The following is an 18,963-nucleotide window of genomic DNA, read 5'->3' on the forward strand; positions in this document are numbered from 1 at the left end:
CTTCCAAAACAGAGACCTGACCTTGATTTTAGCAGAAAATTCTTTTCTTGAATCTGCATATATTCTCTAGAGCAACAAACAAACAGATATTTCTGCTGAGTTACTGGAAAAACTCTTTACAACTAGCAAAATTTAATTAGTCAATTTCTCCTGATGCAATAGTTGCCATCTAGCCCTAAAAATGGCCCATAGGATCCCATATTAGAACTGGTGTTTTCTTAAAAGATATGTTAGAAATTTATATAAACATGAAATTAAGAAATGCCACACTGAATCTGACTACATCTAAGTTTAGAAATGGCAAAATGGGAAGGGAGTTTCTGGGAAGATAGTGGAATAAGTCAGTAAATTTCAAACTCTTCAGATTTCCTCCACAAACAGAACAAATTTTTATCTCAGGATAAACATAGATGATAAAAAATCAAGAAAACTTGGAGCAGAATAGGGGTCCTCCTGGTATAACCACAGAAGACCTGAAGAAAGACCCAGACCAGAAATTATCCAGTATGAAGTATGAACAACTCTAGGCTAGCTCTGCAGAAACGCCAAGTGGGGAGTCCTGGGGCTAGCTTCGTTTGGCTGGAGTCTCAGCAACTTTGACTTTGTGGGCTCCATGGGGAAAAGTTAATGAAATAGCAAAGGAGACACCGAATCTTAAAGATAAAAATAAATAACTCTGAAAATTAGAATTGAGCAAAGGGAAACCAGAGAAGCTATAAGAGACTATGAAATAACAAAACATTATAAAGAATGAAAAAATAGAATAAAATGTGAAATATAAGAAAAACAACAGATCTGGAAAACAGATCAAGAAGAAAAAATATAAGAATAATTGGATTACCTGAAAGCTGTGCTCAAAAGAGAAACTTGACATAATAATACAAGAAAATTGTCCTGGAGTGATAGAATATAAAGGAAAAGTGGAAATAGAAAAAGTCCACCTATCACTACCTCAAAGAGATCTGTGGAAAATACACAGGAATATTATTGCGTAGTTAAAAGAGAAAATCTTGCAAGAAATAAGAAAAAAAACATAATTCAAATACACTGGGGCTACATACAGCTAGAATTGTATAGGACTTATTAGCAGCCACAATAAAAGATTTCAGGTCCTGTAATTGAAAGAACTAGGCCTGGGCCAAAAACATATCCAACAAAATTATCTCTAATATTGAATGAAAAAATGGACTTTCAACAAACTTGCAGAATCAACCAACAAAAGTTTCAACAAGCTTTTCAGAATCTTCAACCAAACCTGAACTCAATAGAAAATTTAACATGTAAGAGTCAATATCAAAGATCAATTTCAAGTAACTTAAAATGAACAAATTGTTTATGTTTTTTACATGGAAATGTATAATATATGTTTAAGCTTGGACATCACCAATTGGTAGCTCAAAAGAAAGATTGGGACAAAGTTATGGTAAAAATAGTAATTATGTTATATAAATGAGGTGCCAGAGGAAGAATAGACACAGAGGCATTTGAGGGGGAGGAAGACTCATGGTTCTACAAACCTAATCACATTGGGAATGGGTTGAATAGGTAATGCTACGTATATACCATGAAGGGTTATAGCATCCTTTCCAAAAATCTATAAAAAAATAAAAGGTGATGGGTGGAAGGAGAAGCAAAGGGTGGGGGAAAAAAGACAGAGGAGGATCCCTGGGTGAAAGGAGGTTAAATAAGAGGCAAGACTGATTAAGGAACAGAATTAAAGCAAAAAGTTAGCAGGGATAGGAAAGATGTGTGTGTATGTATTTATCTATATACGTATATATAAATATATCCTTGCTTAACTATAGCTTGCTTAGAAAAGGAAAGGGGGTGAAAGGAGGAAAAAAGAATAAAGTAAAAAAAAGTGCCCAGCAGAGAACAAAAGAACAACCTACAAGGAAGTAAAGAAAAGATGAATATAATTTCTTCTACTATTATATACCCTTTCTTGAACTAGTAATTTATTGTTATACATTTTGAATCCTCCGTGATGTTCTGCTGGGCACATGACAACGTTCTGATTTGTCTTGTTTTGTTTTCCTATTCTGTTTTTCTTTTTTTATTCTATTTTTAATTTTAAAAAAGAAAAAATGAATAAAAAAGGGAAATGATAAAATGGTATCTAAGCAATTAGAAAGTTATTTTTCCTGCATCATTTTGAAAAGCAGTATTTCCACCTTTATTCATATATGCAGTTTCAAAATACAGTTATGACTATTATTGATACCTGCATTTTGTAGAAATAGTTGGAAATATGAAGCATTTGACCACCATAATGTATTCTATAAAACTTCCTAAAAGCTACTTAAGATTTAGTTATAACTACTATGAACACCTCCACTGATTTTTAGAAAAAACGAACAATATAAGCTCTGTTCAAAAACTATCAAAACACTGGATCTATTGGTAAAGTTAAACTTAAGCATATTCCACTTGCATTCTATCCCCAGCAGCCATCATTCAGGGAAGAAGCATTATGGAGAAAGAAGCTCACCACCACACCAACTGCCACCAATGGGACCTTAAGCCAATCTACCTGAAACATCCAAGTGTTCTCTAAGAAAAACAGAAGATAGCATCTGCCATCTGAGTTGAAGTATCACAATTCGCTCAGAACCCAGATGAATCAGCCTGGACCCCAAATCCCTGGAAACAGCAGCATTTTCTTCTATCATCCCCCCCAGCTATAAGTCCCACTTCCAATTAAGGTTTCATGCTTATTATCAAGGGAAAACATCCACTGTGGAGAAAGGGGATTTCCATCTTCACTAACATCAATCACCAATTGATGCTCGTCTTCCCCCTACAGAGAATATAAGCTAAAGAGAACTAAGAATTTCCAGACCACCAATCCTCATTTCAATCTGGCTCTCAAAGTTATTTTCCAGTGGATCAATCCTTCTGGAGATGCAATCTGGCAACTAAATATCTCTGTAAGTGCTGAAGTCTATGTCTCCTCAATTGTCAGTCCTACCATGTGCCAAGCACCGAAGTTACTGAAGACCTCCAAAAAAGTTCTTACTATGGTCCTTGGTACCACCAATTTTAATAGAAATGCCACTGAAGGAGATGCAATAATATCTAGATTTCCTTCACAACACTCTGTTCTTCCTATCCTAATAATGCCTTATGCTCATTTACCATGGAATATGATAGTTTTAAGCAAGTAATTTAAGAGAATTGATTTGCAAACCTCTTAGCATTTTTAGAGTTCACTCTGAGCTGCTCCAACTTGATTTGCAAAGATGCTTTTCTTCCTAGCAGTAATTTCTTTTCCTAAGGAAAGAAGAAGATGCATTTTGAAATATATCTTTTCAATGCTTACAAATTGAACTTCTTGATTATGTCAACAATGACAGTAATAGAGATATATAGCTCTTTAAAATTGCATCATAAGGACACTTATCAAAGAAATTGGCAGGATAATAAATGGAAAACAACAGATTTGTCTATAATGATTTTTTTTCATCATCAATGACAGTGGAACTATCTTTTTTGGACCCCCTTAGCCTTTGATGTGTTGCTGTAAGAGGAAGTTAAAATGGGACATAAGACAACAAAATCAAGAACAGCAGTCAGACCAGATCAGGAAATCCATGTTGAAGACAACATTTTTCAGGGAACAGAAGATGCCAAAAGAATGGGGGTGGGAAATCCATAGATTATGTTCAAAGGCTAAGAAAGGAAACATCAATAAGTATTGAACTATTTGCCTACTTTTAAAAATCTTTACAAGAATGATCTATACATACTGAGGATATCCTTTATGAAAATGTGATAAAGAAACACACAGGCTTCTAAGTGATTTTCCACATCTGGCCACAGTTTTATAGCCATATAACCAACTAAAACATTTAAATTATCCAAGATCCTTCTACTTTAATATTTATTTATTGTAAAAATGCATTCAATTTGGCAGAAGAAAACATGGCCTTAAAAGCTCCTCTTTAAAAAAAGAAATCTCATTCATGCATTAAGATCTCTCTCACACACCCATTCACAAATGTATGGAGAAAGAAAAGAGCTAGAATATAAAGATAAATAACAAAGAATAAAAAAAAAATTGAAGAGTGAACAGCAGACTTCTATACCTCAAGATATATTATAAAGCATTAAATATAAAAAAGCAATTGGGAGATTGGATAAAAATAGAAAGTAGATGAATGAAAAAAGACTGACAAGAATCAGAAATGTCTGAACCCAGGATTCTATAAAACTAAAAAAATATTTTCCTAATCTCATAAAAATTGCTAGAAAAACTGAAACACAGTCTGTCAGTCTGGAACATAGTCTATCAGAAATTAGGCTTACATTAACAACTTAGACCATACAACACAATAAATTCAAAATAGTTATCTAAATATAAAAGATCTCAGTATAAAACAGCAAAGTCAATGATATACCTTTGACAATCATTCATTCAGGATGGATTCATAACCAAAGAGTAGAGACAATTATAGAATATAAAATGTTCACAAAATGAAAAGCCTTTACACAAATAAAATTAACACATTTAGGACAAAAACATCTAAGGAAGTGATCAACTGAAGAAAAGCTTTTATATCACGTTAACTCTGATAAAGATTCCCATTGAAGATAGATAGATAGGAAGGAAGGTAGGTAGATAAACACATATACAACCAATAGAAAATACATAACAGAAATATATATATATATGTATATATATATATATACATATATATATATATGTAAAGGAAAGCTATTCTTCAATAGAAAAGGGGGCAAAAGATATAGTATGAAAACTATTAACAATTATATGAAAGAATGTACAAATTAGTAATAGAAGGAATGTCAATCAAAACAAACTTCAAGTTTTATCTCATTTTCAAATTGGCAAAGATGACAATAGAAAGAGTCAATATTAAAGGATTTGTCAGGTACATTAAAGGAATTCTGGCTGTAAATTGGTTCAATCATTCTGGATTTCAAATATAATCTCCTTAAAGGCAGGCTTTATCCTTTTTGCTTGTATTTTTATTCTGAGTGCTTAGCATAGCACCTGACATACAGTGAACATTTAATAAATGCTTGTTGACTGATTGAATGCCTGAATGACAGCAATTTCCTGAAAGATAAAAAATTATTTTTTGAATCCTATATAGGAGAAAATATAAAGAGAATATCAGAAAGAAGAAAAAGTACTATAGCTTACATATGATCTAAAGAAACCAAATTACAGCCTTTTGTGAAAAACAAAAAAAAGAAAAAACTCAACAAACCAAAAACCCAATGCATCCTTGTTAAGTTTTGATGGTAATATTTATTACTGAATGGCAGGCCACAGAATAACTTCATCTTGGTGTCTGGTGAAAAGTAAATGGAGACAAAATAAAACACAGGGAGGTAATAGCATTGGTATAAGCAGAGCCATGGATAGCACAAGAGGAAATATAGTTTTTAACTCGCAGTGATCTAAGTGGTATCTTTTGGGGGACAAATGGTAAGATAAGCTGTATAAAATGAACTTCTTATATAGTTTTTTCATCCTTGGCAGTTTGCTAAGTGTGAGGTGAAACTTCATGTTGTTTATTAGTGATTTAGAACATTCTTTCATATAATTCTTAATAATTTCCAATTATTCTTTTGAGAACTGTCGGTTCATAACCTTTGGTCATTTATCTACTAGGGAATGCCAATTAATATCTATGCAGCTAGCTAATTAGCTATGAAATCTATATGTGTGCACACAAATATATATATATATATAATTACACAACTGGCCTATATATTCACATATAACCTATAATCTTCTTTTATGAACATTGAGCTGGGCCTAGAATTGCACAAGAAGAAGAAAGCAAAGCTAGATTATATTTGGGAAGCTGTGTAGTGCTTTTAATGATCCCAAGCTGTTCCTTAACCTCAAAACCAATCTTTTAAAATACTAATGTTTTCCCAATGTAGCCATATGGAACTTTTCCAAGTTTCTTTATGGTGCTAGAACTACCACTGTCTATATAAAATATTCTCATCAAGCATTATAGATTGAGAGCTTGAAGGGACTTCAGAGGTTAATAAATACACATAAAAATGCACACAGACAGAGACAGAAAAAGCAGCAGAGAACTGGTCTGAAGATCAAAAAGACCTGTGTTCAAATCTTGCCTCTTACATACCCTGGTTATATAGACTCTGGATATACAACTCTCAGTGTTGTAAGCAACTTCCTAAGATGAAGAAGGTGATCACCAGCATAAGTAGAGCAAGTTTCCTCAGGGAGAAGTTTTCTGAGCTAACAGAACCATAGAACTAATCCCAATCCAAATGTATGTGTCTGTGAATATGACCAAGTATCTAAAGTACCTGTAAATCCACAATTTTCATTCACAAACATTTACAATTTGCCTGGAAAATTCAATACTGTATTTAAAGCATAATGGGAATAGATGTGTATACTTATGTGTATAGGTACTCACACATATATTTAGTGTAATTGTGCATACATGTGTATATATATATATATATATATATATATATATATATATATATATATCAGATATATGATCATGTTACATATTAATACAGCATATACAATGTACACATATAAAATAGCATATTATTTATATACACATTATTATATATTAATGTATTTTATATATAAACATGTAATAATGTGCATGTATGATAATACATGGATTTTAATATGTACATGTATAATATTTATATAATCTATATCAAATAAAGTCCTGAGATCAATTGGGAAGAATATTCATGCTAAAGAAAAGTTAATTTCTATCATGTATATATATATATATATGTACATATATATAAAACATTGTGTACACATGCATGTATATATATGCAAACAGGTGCATGCATATGTATATATTATTTATATTATACTATATGCATGTTGTGGGTTAATATATACTATATTGCTATATAGTAATATGCATACATAGTACATGACATATATATTGTATGCACATATATTCCAGATGTATATAGTATATATAATAAATAATATACATATATAATATATATACACTACATGCATATGTATGAGTTTTGTTGTTTAGTTATTGAGTAATGTCTGATTCTTCATGAGTGATTTGCCATTTCTTTCTCCAGTTCATTTTACAAATGAGGAAACTGAGACAAAAAGCGTTAAGTGACTTGCCCTGGGTCACACAGTTATTAAGTGTCTGAAAGTGGATTTGAATGCAAGAAGATGAATTCATGACTCCAGGCCCGGTGCTCCATCCACTATGGCCTTAGCTAACCACATATTCATATATGTATTTATATGTATTGTGTATTTTACAGATATACATTCACACTAAAATTTAAATCATATATAAATTTGATAAATTGTTTAAATTATAATTATATATATATATTTAAATTACATATAGTCTGTATGTATGTGTATATACATATTTTTAATGCCATGGAAATTAATTTTTCTTTGGACATAAATTCTTCCCAATTAACTTCAGCATTCTATTAGGTCAACTTTCAGTTACTAAGAACCTCTTCACCATAATTAGAAGTGCAAGGTCTAGCAGTGATCTTGACTATAATTGGGCTTGCCTCATTTTTAATGTTTCTACTCTAGTAAATAGCAAGCCCCAGAGTATAGTGTATTCTCCATTAAGTTCTCTCTTTTTTTTTTTATCCAAAGTTCCTCTTGAAAATCAAAGGTAACCCACAGCACCACCCTGTGGGCAGGCTAAGATAAGGGAGATTTCAACTATTTTCCTATTTCTACTATCTCTTACCTTTATCTTCATTCACATTCTGGCCCTCCTCTGATATCTCTTAGACATCAAAGGGACTATAGAACAGCATAGGAGACAAACAAGGGGCCTTGGGATCAGGAGTCTGACATTTGCTGGCTGGGTGACCATGGAAAAGTCAGTCAGTGTTCTCAACAGACCATCATCAATCAATGCTGAAGCTACTGATGTGTATATTGTGTATATGTATACTATATGCATGTTGTGGGTTAATGTATACTATACTGACATATAGTAATATATAGTTATTATGTAACTATATATAGTTAATATACACTATATTGATATATTGTAATATATTCGACTTCAGATTGAAGTCAACCCCTTTCTAGATAGTGAAGAAGAGATTTTGAATGCCATTAGGCAAAACACCTGCTGTGTATTCTATTCCACTTGAGATTTATAAGGCAGGATTTCATTGTTCATACAAAAGCTGATTGAAATTTTCCAGGTTAAATGGCAAGAGGAAGTTATTCCCTAGATGCTCAAGAATGCCTCCACTCTCCATCACTATAAATTAAAAGAAATAGACTGTCCTATGACAATCACGGTGGGGGAGTCTCTCAGTTACTGCTGGCAAAATTCTTGCCAGATTCCTTCTTAATGGGCTGATCCTTCACCTGGAAGACAATCATCTACCTATGAATCAATGTGGTTTCAGAAATGACGAAGGAATGGTCAATATGGTTTTTGCTGCCCAACAATTCCATAAGAAATGCCAGGAGTGGAATACAATGCTTGTTGATCTCATCAAGACCTTTGATACTGTCAGTCATGATGGTTTATGAAAAACTATTTCAAAATTTGGTTGCTCAGAGAAGTTCATCAGTGTTATACATCAATTTCATACTAGCATACATGCCTAGATTCTGGATAACAGATGATGTTCTTGTACTTTTCCAGTCACAAATGGAGTAACACAAAACTATGTACTTGCTCCCTTGCTTTTTATCATGAACTTTCCAGTTATGTTATCAAATGCCTTCAATGAGGATGAATATGGCATCAAGTTCAACTACCACACTGATGATAAATTCTTCAACTTGCAAAAGCTACAAGCTAAGACTAAAGTGGAGGGAGTGCTGGAGTGTGATTTTTGTTGCAGATGATTGTGCACTCAATGCACCCTCTGAAGGTGAGTTGCAATAAATATGGATTAATTCTCTGTTGCTTGTGCTAATTTTGGCTTAATAATACCAATGAAACGCACATGCCAGTCAGCACTACACCATTCACACATAGAACTGTTCATTACAGAAAATGGAGAAGTTTTGAATACTGTAAATAAGTTCACTTACCTTTGGCATCCTTTCTAGGGATATACACATTGATAATGAAGTTGATGCACATATTGCCAGAGGTAACTCAGAGTTTGGGAAGCTCCCAAGGAAAGTGTGGAGAGAAGAGGTATCAGACTGACTACAAAATGAAATTCTACAGCGCCATTGTGCTGAGCTCATTGTTGTATGCCTGTGAAATCCAGACATATGCTAGCACCATGACAGGAAATTGAATTTCTTCCATTTAAATTGTCTTAGGAAGATTCTAAAAATCACCTGGCAAGATAAAATACCAGACACTGAAATTCTTTCTTGAACTAGACAAACAGTCATATTACCACAGAGAGCACAGTTCCAATGGGTTGGCCACATTATTTACATGCAAAATGTAAGCTTGCCTAAAAGGCTATTTTACAGAGAACTCACACAAGGCAAACACTTACAACATTGTCAGAAAAAGTTACTTTCAAGTTCTCTCTTAACTTAAGAATTGATTGCATAACATGGGAGATACTGGCACAGAACCAGCCAACATAATGTGCCCTCATCAGAGAAGGTGCTGTGCTTTATGAACAAAGCAGAATTGAAGTAGTGCTAAGTCGGTACTTAACAATTCTCTGGTTCTGCCTTTTAAGGGGAGTTTTACCCCTTCGAACTTCTGGGGAGGATCTTACATGTTTAAGAGGAGCAAGTTCATTGGTTGAAGTATTTTTTCCCAGAAGCCCCTGAGTTATTCCACGCCCATTCTCTTGGAGGACAAAAGAAGCAACATTGAGCAAGGGAGAGAAGCCTACTCTAGGTCAGAGTTGGCCGCTCTCTATAGGAAGAAGAATCTGGCCGAGAGATTGAATTGAGACAGCAGATCTTCTCCCAAAGAGCAATCAGCAGTTTCTGGAGACAACAAAACTTTACAAATATTCACAGGGTCTAACCTGTTGGCTGAGCATCTGATGAGCCACAGTCAGACACAATGTAACTCTACTCGAACATCATAATGTCATTTTGGTCCTCCAAGAATGAAGGACAACATCCAACCCAGCAATCACAATCCTCAGGAAATTCTCTAAGACAAAGATAATGTGTTGCCTTACATATGCTTTCTGCCTATATTCTTCTGAAGGAGCTCCCTACACTGAAGAAATCCTAACTCTAGTCCAAAACAGGTAAGAAGAAGTTGGCCATATAATTTAATTATTAAAATGTTAAAAATTAGAATTTTTTCATTATTTTTGATAAAGTCTTTTACACTCTATCTGAGAAACACAGCAGAAAATCAGGAGACCAGGGCTTCATCACCCAGTGACTTGGAGAAAATAATTTCTGCAACTTTGAGAAAAAGAATTTCTCTTCTCTTTACCCCAATTTCCTTATCTTTAAAATGAGCATGAGTTCTAGGCTTTAGCTCTAAAATGTAAAAAAAAAAAAAAAAAAAAAAAAGCCAAAAATGTCAGCTTTTCTATAGCTGACACCAGAAAACTAATGATAAAACATTAGAGAAATGCATTAATTGCAAAAAGAACATATGCCCATATTAAATCTCCTTTTTGGACTTTTTGCTTGCTTATCACTGTATTAGCAGAATTTATTCTCACTGCATTGTTGATTAAAATAGGACAGATGGTGATGCTTTTAAGTAATATGTTCATTACCAAACGTCATACTACTAATGGCTATTTACCATAACAGAAATTTATTCAAATAAATAGAAAATGAATCATCCTCCAGGGGGAGCCTACCCCCCAGCTATAGTATTGTGAAAAAGTAGTCTATGCCTAGTGTGACTGGGCTCTGGGATTCCTACACACCCAGACCCGAAAGCATATGGAGCTTCTTCTACCAGCCAGAGTGTTCAATGAAGAATAAAACAGACACAGAATTTTAGATCTAGAAAATTAGGCCTGTGAAGCAAAAGCTCTGATAAGTCTCCCCAACATGGAAGATTTAAAATATGCCACAATGATGGATTGAATAGGTTGCTGTTCACGAACAGCCTTGCTAAGTTCTATCAATCTATCATCCAGAAGGCTTTTTTATATGGATCATAGATCTAGAGCTAGATGGGTTTCAGAGACCTCTAGTCTAATCCCCTTACTTTCTAGATCAGGAAATAGGCTCAAGGAAGTCAGGGTCACATAAGTAATAGCTGTCAGAAGTGGGATCTGAACCAAGGTCCTCTTTCTCACAGTTGTAGAATAATGAATTCTTTGATCACAGCAACTCTCAAAGAACATCTATCAAGTTGGAGAGAAGCTCTGATCTCCCTCAAAAAAGAAAGTACCCAACACAGATACCATTAAAATTACTTGAAGAATCATTTCTAAATTTGCTAAAAGGCACATGAATAAAATATATATGATATATAGCATTATATACAATCTAATATGTAATACCAAGACATACAATAGTTTAATATACAATATACTTTACATATATAGCATGTATTATATATAATAAAAGGATAATACAAAAAATTTACATCAAGTTTTTCTGATAAAAGTCTCATTTCTCAAATATGGAAGGAACTAAATCAAATTTATTAAAATAAGGGCCAGTCCCCAAAATATAAATGGTCAAAAAATATGAACAGGCAGTTTTCAGAAAAAGAAATCAAAGCTTTCTACAATCATATAAAAATACTTTAAGTCACTATTGGTTAGAGAAAGGTAAATTAACACAACTTTCCAGTACCACCGAATACCTATCAGAAATGACAAATGCTTTAGGGAATGAGGGAAAATAAGTACTGCTGGCAAAGTAGTGAACTGGTTTAACCATTCTGAAGAGCAATTTGAAACTATGCCCAAAGGGTTATCAAACTGCATACATCTTTGATCCAGTAATACCTCTACTAGTCTGTAATCCAAAGAGATCAAAGAAAAAGACTTGCATGTACAAAAATATTTAAAGTAGCTCTTTTTCTGTGTGGCAAAGAATTGGAAATTGAGAAAATGTCCATCAACTGGGGAATAGCTAAAAAAAGTTCTGGAATATGATTATGAAGTACTATTGTGCTCTATAACAAAAGGGATAGTTTCAAAAAAGCGCATGGCAAGATCTATATGAACTGATGCAGCTGAAATTAAAAGAAATGGGAGATCATTATACATAGTAACAGTATTGAAGATCCACTGTGAAAGACATCTACTCTGATGATACAGTGGTCCAAGACAATTCCAATAGACTCATGATGAAAAACAAATGCTATCTATCTCCAGAGAAAGAACTGCTCCAAATACAAATTGAAGTACAATTTTCTCACTTTCTTTTTTTTTCAATATAGCTAATATGAAGATAAATTTTGTATGAGATACATTGTTTGCTTTTTTCAATAAGTGAGGGAGGGATGGGGAGGAGGGAGAGAATATAATTTAAAATTTAAAAAGAAAAGAATGCTAAAATAATTTTAAAAAATAAAACTACTTTAAGTACTGAGGACTCCAAGTGAGAACAGTTTCTGGGTTATTTTTTAGGTGGAAATTAGTTAATTTAATCCTTCTATTAGTCAGTCCTAAACCCACACCAAAAATGTCTTCCATAAATTAATGCAAAACATCTCCATACCATGTTAGTTTGAAGCTGGATTCAGCTAGATGGCTTAGAATAGAGTGCTGAACTTGAAATCAAGAGGACCTAAGTCCAAACCTGGTTTGCCAGCTGTGTGACTCTGAGCAAGTTATTTAAATCTCTTTGATCCAGTTTCCTCATCTGTAAAATGGGAATAATGAAAGCATCTTTCTCCCACAGCTGTTATAAGGACCAAGTTAAGCATTCTACAAACCTTAAGGTAAATATAAACCTAATTTAATAATAATAAATAAATACTAATACATGGCTAATTTAAATATACATTCTAGTTATTACTATTACTATATATATCAAGATTAAATATTCGAATGATACAAATTGTTAAGCTAAATACTATAATAGCTGCCAACAAAGACAGAAAATACAAATAATGCATAATTATTGGTAGTAAAGAAAGCTAGGGAACTGAATAGGATAAACCTACTTGAAGCCCCATAATTTCAGAGTTATATAGCAAGAACATAACTCTGGCTTATCTCAGAATATAGAGATGGCTGAAGATATCATTATTGTTGGGATCTGATGTAATCAACACAATGTCATCAATATAAAACAGGACTTCAGTATTCATAGGAACTATTTCTTCAATGTGACTCCAGTCTTAAATCTCATAGACAGCAAGGTAGCACAATGGATTGAGAGCTAGGTTTGGAGTGAAAAGACTCATTTTCCTGAGTTCTAATCTGACCACAGACACTTAATAGATGTGTAACTCTGGGCAAGTATTGAATGCCTAACCCTATTTGTATCAGTTTCCTCACCCATAAAATAAGCTGGAGAAGGAAATGGCAAACTAATCCAGTATCTTTTCCAAGAAAACCTAAATGGAGTCTCCAAGAAAACCTAAATGGAGTCACCAAGAATCAGACAAGAAATGATTGAAAATGCTCAATTTCTGATGACATAGTGACAAACAACTTTGGTGATAATACTATCACCCAATTTGATATCTGATATGGCCTTTATGAACAGAATAATTAAATGGAGTTATTCCTGTTATTTTATATTTCAAGGAATAACATATGATTTTGATATATGGATGGAAGAAACTTTTTATTAAAGTGTCTAAAGTGTTATTTTTGATCAACTGAATCAAATGTTTCTTCATAATCAATACATAGTTTCTTTGCATAGTGGATTCTATTTTCTACATCTTTCAGTGAATTGTTATACATAGATAACAAAGAAGTTGAATCTATTAAAATTGAATGCTCTTTCAGTGCAATTTAATAGGGAAAAGTGAACCAAAGTAAGTTTTCTCAAATAAATCCCACCAACATCAAGAAAAATATCACCAGGTCAAATACAAGGCCAAGTTGTGCTTTTATTCTTATCTACCTCATATAAAGACTCATTTTCTACAATGCAAAATTTGCTTCATGTATCAATATTGTTTTGTTCAAGAATCAATTCTAAAATGTTCATAAGAACTCTTTAATGTTCTCAGCATCTCCTCTGTAAAAAAAAAAAAAAAAAAAAGACAACTGCAACTCACTTAAGAAATTAATGTGTCGGAGGAGGAAGGAATTTATGACCAGAGGAGAACTAGAGATCATTATTGATCACAAAATAGAAGATTTTTATTACATCAAACTAAAAAGTTTCTGTACAAACAATACTAATGCAAACAAGATTAGAAGGGAAGTAACAAATTGGGAAAATATTTTTAAAAGTAAAGGTTCTGACAAAGGTCTCATTTCCAAAATATATAGAGAACTGACCCTGATTTATAGGAAACCAAACCATTCTCCAATTGATAAATGGTCAAGGGATATGAACAGACAATTCTCAGATGATGAAATTGAAACTATTTTCACTCATATGAAAGAGTGTTCCAAATCACTACTGATCAGAGAAATGCAAATTAAGACAACTCTGAGATACCACTACACAACTGTCAGATTGGCTAAGATGACAGGAACAAATAATGATGAATGTTGGAGGGGATGTGGGAAAACTGGGACACTGATACATTGTTGGTGGAGTTGTGAAAGAATCCAGCCATTCTGGAGAGCAATTTGGAACTAGGCCCAAAAAGTTATCAAACTGTGCATACCCTTTGACCCAGCATTGCTGTTATTGGGATTATATCCCAAAGAAATACTAAAGAGCAGAAAGAGACCTGTATGTGCCAAAATGTTTGTGGCAGCTCTTTTTGTTGTAGCTAGAAACTGGAAGTTGAATGGATGTCCATCAATTGGAGAATGGTTGGGTAAATTGTGGTATATGAAGGTTATGGAATATTATTGCTCTGTAAGAAATGACCAGCAGGAGGAATACAGAGAGGGTTGGAGAGACTTAAATCAACTGATGCTGAGTGAAATGAGCAGAACCAGATCACTGTACACTTCAACAACAATACTGTATGAGGATGTATTCTGATGGAAGTGGAAATCTTCAACATAAAGAAGATCCAACTCACTTCCAGTTGATCAATGATGGACAGAAATAACTACACCCAGAGAAGGAACACTGGGAAGTGAATGTAAATTGTTAGCACTACTGTCTATCTACCCAGGTTACTTATACCTTCGGAAGCTAATAATTAATGTGCAACAAGAAAAAGGTATTTACACACATATATTGTATCTAGGTTATATTGTAACACATGTAAAATGTATGGGATTACCTGTCATCGGGGGGAGGGAGTGAAGGGAGGGAGGGGATAATTTGGAAAAATGAATAAAAAAATATATATACAAAAAAAAATTTTAAAAAAAGAAATTAATGTGTCCCTAAAAATCTGTATCAATCAAGCATGTGTAAATCTCAAAAGAAAGATTTAGTAAACAAACTCATTATTCAAAATAATTCTAATAAAGCCTTTGTAAAGCAAAGGATTTTTTAGTAATATCAATAGTTTTCCCCCAGATTATCTGTTGTAGATCTTTAGATTTCCATCATACTATCATTGTAGCCTTAGTCAAAAGTTGTCTTTTAATAGATAACATTCCTTTTCTTAAGACTTTCTTTTCTTTGTTTTTCTAATAATAAAGATAAATTTATACTTATTTGTAATCTCTAATTCCCCTTGTGACAAAATAAAATCTGAAGCCATTAACAAAAAAAAATCTATTGGTCTAATTGTTATTAAGTCTTGACTCCATTTGGGGTTTACTTAGCAAAGATACTAGAAAGGTTTTCCATTTCCTTTTCCAGCTCATTTTCCATTCTCTGAACTCCACACTTGAGTCTATCAACCAGATTAGGAAAGTTAAATTTAATCATCCTCTGTAGAAGTCTTGCTTACCCAACTTAATTGTGAACTTACTAATGCATAGAGAGTATGTTTCCTTCTTCTTGGGACCTTCAATACCTAGCATTGTGCTAAGTATAAGCCCAGACACTAAATAAATACTTAGAGATAGATACATTTTGATCAAAGAGAAACACAAGATCTGTTAGTTCCTATGTTAGGAAGGCATATCACATTTTTGAGATGATGATGATGATGATGATTAGGATTTGCAAAGCACTTTACAAAAACAGCCACCGTCCTTGATGTTTGCAAAGAAGAACTGGGAAAGTAACTCTGGTATCTCAAAGGTTCCGTTTTTAAAATCATGATTCCCTAGCCACAAATAAGGAGACTGTAAAACATAAACTTAGATATTTTTTTCTTCTGTGTTTTTATAATAGCATATGTACATAAAATGTGGCATTTCTATTTAAAAAAATACTGCTTTAGACAAATTATTAGCTATTAACCATCATCTTGATCTATATCTTGCTACTAGACTCAGATGATCCAGGAAGGGAAAGTGATGCAAGTGACCTTGCAAAGCCCTCCCTCACTTCAATCCAACTCACTTGCATGTCATGGCATCACCTCCCTGACATCATGGTCCTCTTTGAGAAGGAAGGACAAACAATACATAAGGGGTTCTTTTCCTTATGATTCCTACAGCTGATGAAATTAAACTAACCAAATAAAAGTTATGAGTTATTTCTTAATTATTTCAATGTTCTGCTGAAAGTTTTGTTTAACTAACAATTCACTTTACCTCAATTAGCTTCAAGCCTTGCTGAGCTTACCTCTTCCATTCTCTGTACAAGGTTTTCCAGCTCTGTGATATGGCTATGCTTTCCTTCAAGTCTTTCTGTTACTTGCTTCAAACTTTCTACATGTTGTTTAAATTTCTTTTCTTTTTCAAGGTTGCTCACCTGTGGTTGGAAAACATAGTTGTTGATATAAGAGTATTCATTTCAATACACAAATTATCAGTTTTACTCATGCAATTTTTCAACTAAATAAGAAAAGGATTGCAAAAACATGCAACAGTTTTCAAAATAAATGTTTCCTTTGACATTATTGAGAAATACTGTTTCTTTCAGGAATGGATAAAAAGAGAGCACTAGATTCTGGGAAAATGGTGGGGTAGGTCAAAAAACTTTCAGCTCTTCAAATTTCCTCCACAAAAATCAAAACAAAACAAAATGAAAAAAAAAACCCATAATATCATTTCAGAGCAGCAGAAATAAATAAAGCTAAAGCAGTTGTCCTTCTAGGACAATTTGAGAAGGCTCCAGGAAAGACCAGACCTCCATTGGGTTGGTTTGGTTTGAATAAAAATAAGAAGTCCAGGCTGGCTTTACAGAACCAACAAACAATAAGCCTTGGGAGCAGCTACATTGAAGGCAGCCTCAACTTTAGGAATTTTCATTTCACAGACAGTGTTAGGATCTGAAGGCAGAGCAGGAAAAGAGTGAAATATTTTCTGCTTTTGTGGGATGTCGAACACTTCTATGCTGACCAGATTCATGGCTGTGGGGAGAAGGAGCTGACTCATGCCTGGTAAATGAAGTAGCAAGGGACAGGGACCTAGTTTGACTGTGGGCACTTGCAGGAGAACAAAGTCTCTAGTTTCAGTTTCAGGAAAGAGAAAAAAATCATTTGTGAAACAGTGTGATTGGTGGCCCTATCTGTGACTTAGGTGTAGAAAGGAGAGTCCAACGTTGGGCTCCAAGACAGAACTCAGAAAACAGTACTAAGGATGATCTTGGGGCATCATTCCCCTTCCTCAGGACTACAACTTGATTACAGTAATAGCTATTAATAAATAAATAAATATATTTTTTAAATGAGTAAGCAAAGCAGAAAAAAGCCAATCATAAATAGATATGGGGATAGAGAAGATCTAGAGGAAGATAATGGAACTAAAAAAGCCACTTCATTTTCAGTGAGAAACATCAAATGGTCCCCTACACAAAAAGAGTTCTTGGAAGAATTTTAAAATGATTTTAAAAATAAAATTGAATTCTTTCTTTATTCCATAAATATGTTTTAATGTAAAAAGTAAAGGAAAAATAAATATTAAAAAATAAGATAATATTTTTAAAAGAATGCTGAAGCTATAAGAGACCTTGGAGATCATGTAGGCCAAGTTACTAAATTTGTAGATAAGGTAACCAAGAAGGAATGATTTGCTTAAATCACTAGTTTATTGGAAAACTGAAACTAGCACCTAGGACTTCTAACTTCTAGCTTTACTATGCCATACCTATTCAGAAATAACTCCTCCAGTCTCCTATAATTTTGCCTAAAATTTCTAGCTTTACCATTAATTACTAATGTCCTTGCTTCCATCCACTAACCCTTTTTCTAAGGCACCTGGTTAAGTGCCTGTTGTCAGATATCAGGCTCTCAGAAAGCACAGTACAGGTACCCAATGAAGCATAACACCAGGAAATTGGGCAGAAAGATACTTAATGCAAAATTTGCTGGTTTGATTATTATATCCAAGTCATCACTCATCACACTATTGGAAAAGTATTATATCATAGACCTAAAGTTGAAAGAGATCCCAAAGAACCAGAGGTTATCTGGTTCCATCTCCTGAATCACAGGCAGAATTTGAACCTTCTGACTTCAGAGCCAAGGCTCTTTCCACAGTACCACACTGCCTGTGGGCTCTGCAGTAGTTTGGGAGAGTGCACAGACCACAGGCCTATTTGGGCAGAGAGCTAGGGTCAGAACACAGAGAGCAATATGCATACAAAATGTCCACTCTGCTGAAGGCCTTCCTCACTCCCATTCTTCCATAGGTTGCTTCTTCAGTTATTTAAAAATTGGTAACTTTGGCCATCAACTTTTACACTCAATTTCCCAAGGAAGAAATTGGATTGGATAGATTGAGAAAACTGGATTTTGATTAGAGAAAAGGTTTTATACCTGTAATAACTTTTTATCATCTTCATGCTTTTTCCTAAGTTCTTCAGACTGTTTGTGATAGCTCTCAAATAATTTCTGGGCAACATTTCTCAATGCTGCAGCACCTGCTTCTCTTGAGGCTTCCAACTTGAAAGAAAAAAAAAAAAGATTGCTGTATGATATTTATATT

General features: G+C 33.7%; 1 protein-coding gene across 1 annotated transcript in view; it reads right to left on the reverse strand.

Annotated features, from left to right (window-relative positions):
• The window catches only part of CCDC68 (coiled-coil domain containing 68), a 69,142-nt gene that overhangs the window by 17,220 nt on the left and 32,959 nt on the right, over positions 1–18,963 (reverse strand). Inside the window, exons 5-7 of the mRNA XM_074279407.1 lie at positions 18,795–18,920; positions 16,658–16,786; positions 3,191–3,273 (exon numbers count right to left, since the gene is read on the reverse strand). Of these exons, the coding sequence (XP_074135508.1) occupies positions 3,191–3,273; positions 16,658–16,786; positions 18,795–18,920 (338 nt within the window). The remainder of the gene's footprint in view (positions 1–3,190; positions 3,274–16,657; positions 16,787–18,794; positions 18,921–18,963) is intronic.

The sequence above is a fragment of the Sminthopsis crassicaudata genome, chromosome 1 (assembly GCF_048593235.1).
Source record: "Sminthopsis crassicaudata isolate SCR6 chromosome 1, ASM4859323v1, whole genome shotgun sequence".
Lineage (NCBI taxonomy): Eukaryota > Metazoa > Chordata > Mammalia > Dasyuromorphia > Dasyuridae > Sminthopsis > Sminthopsis crassicaudata.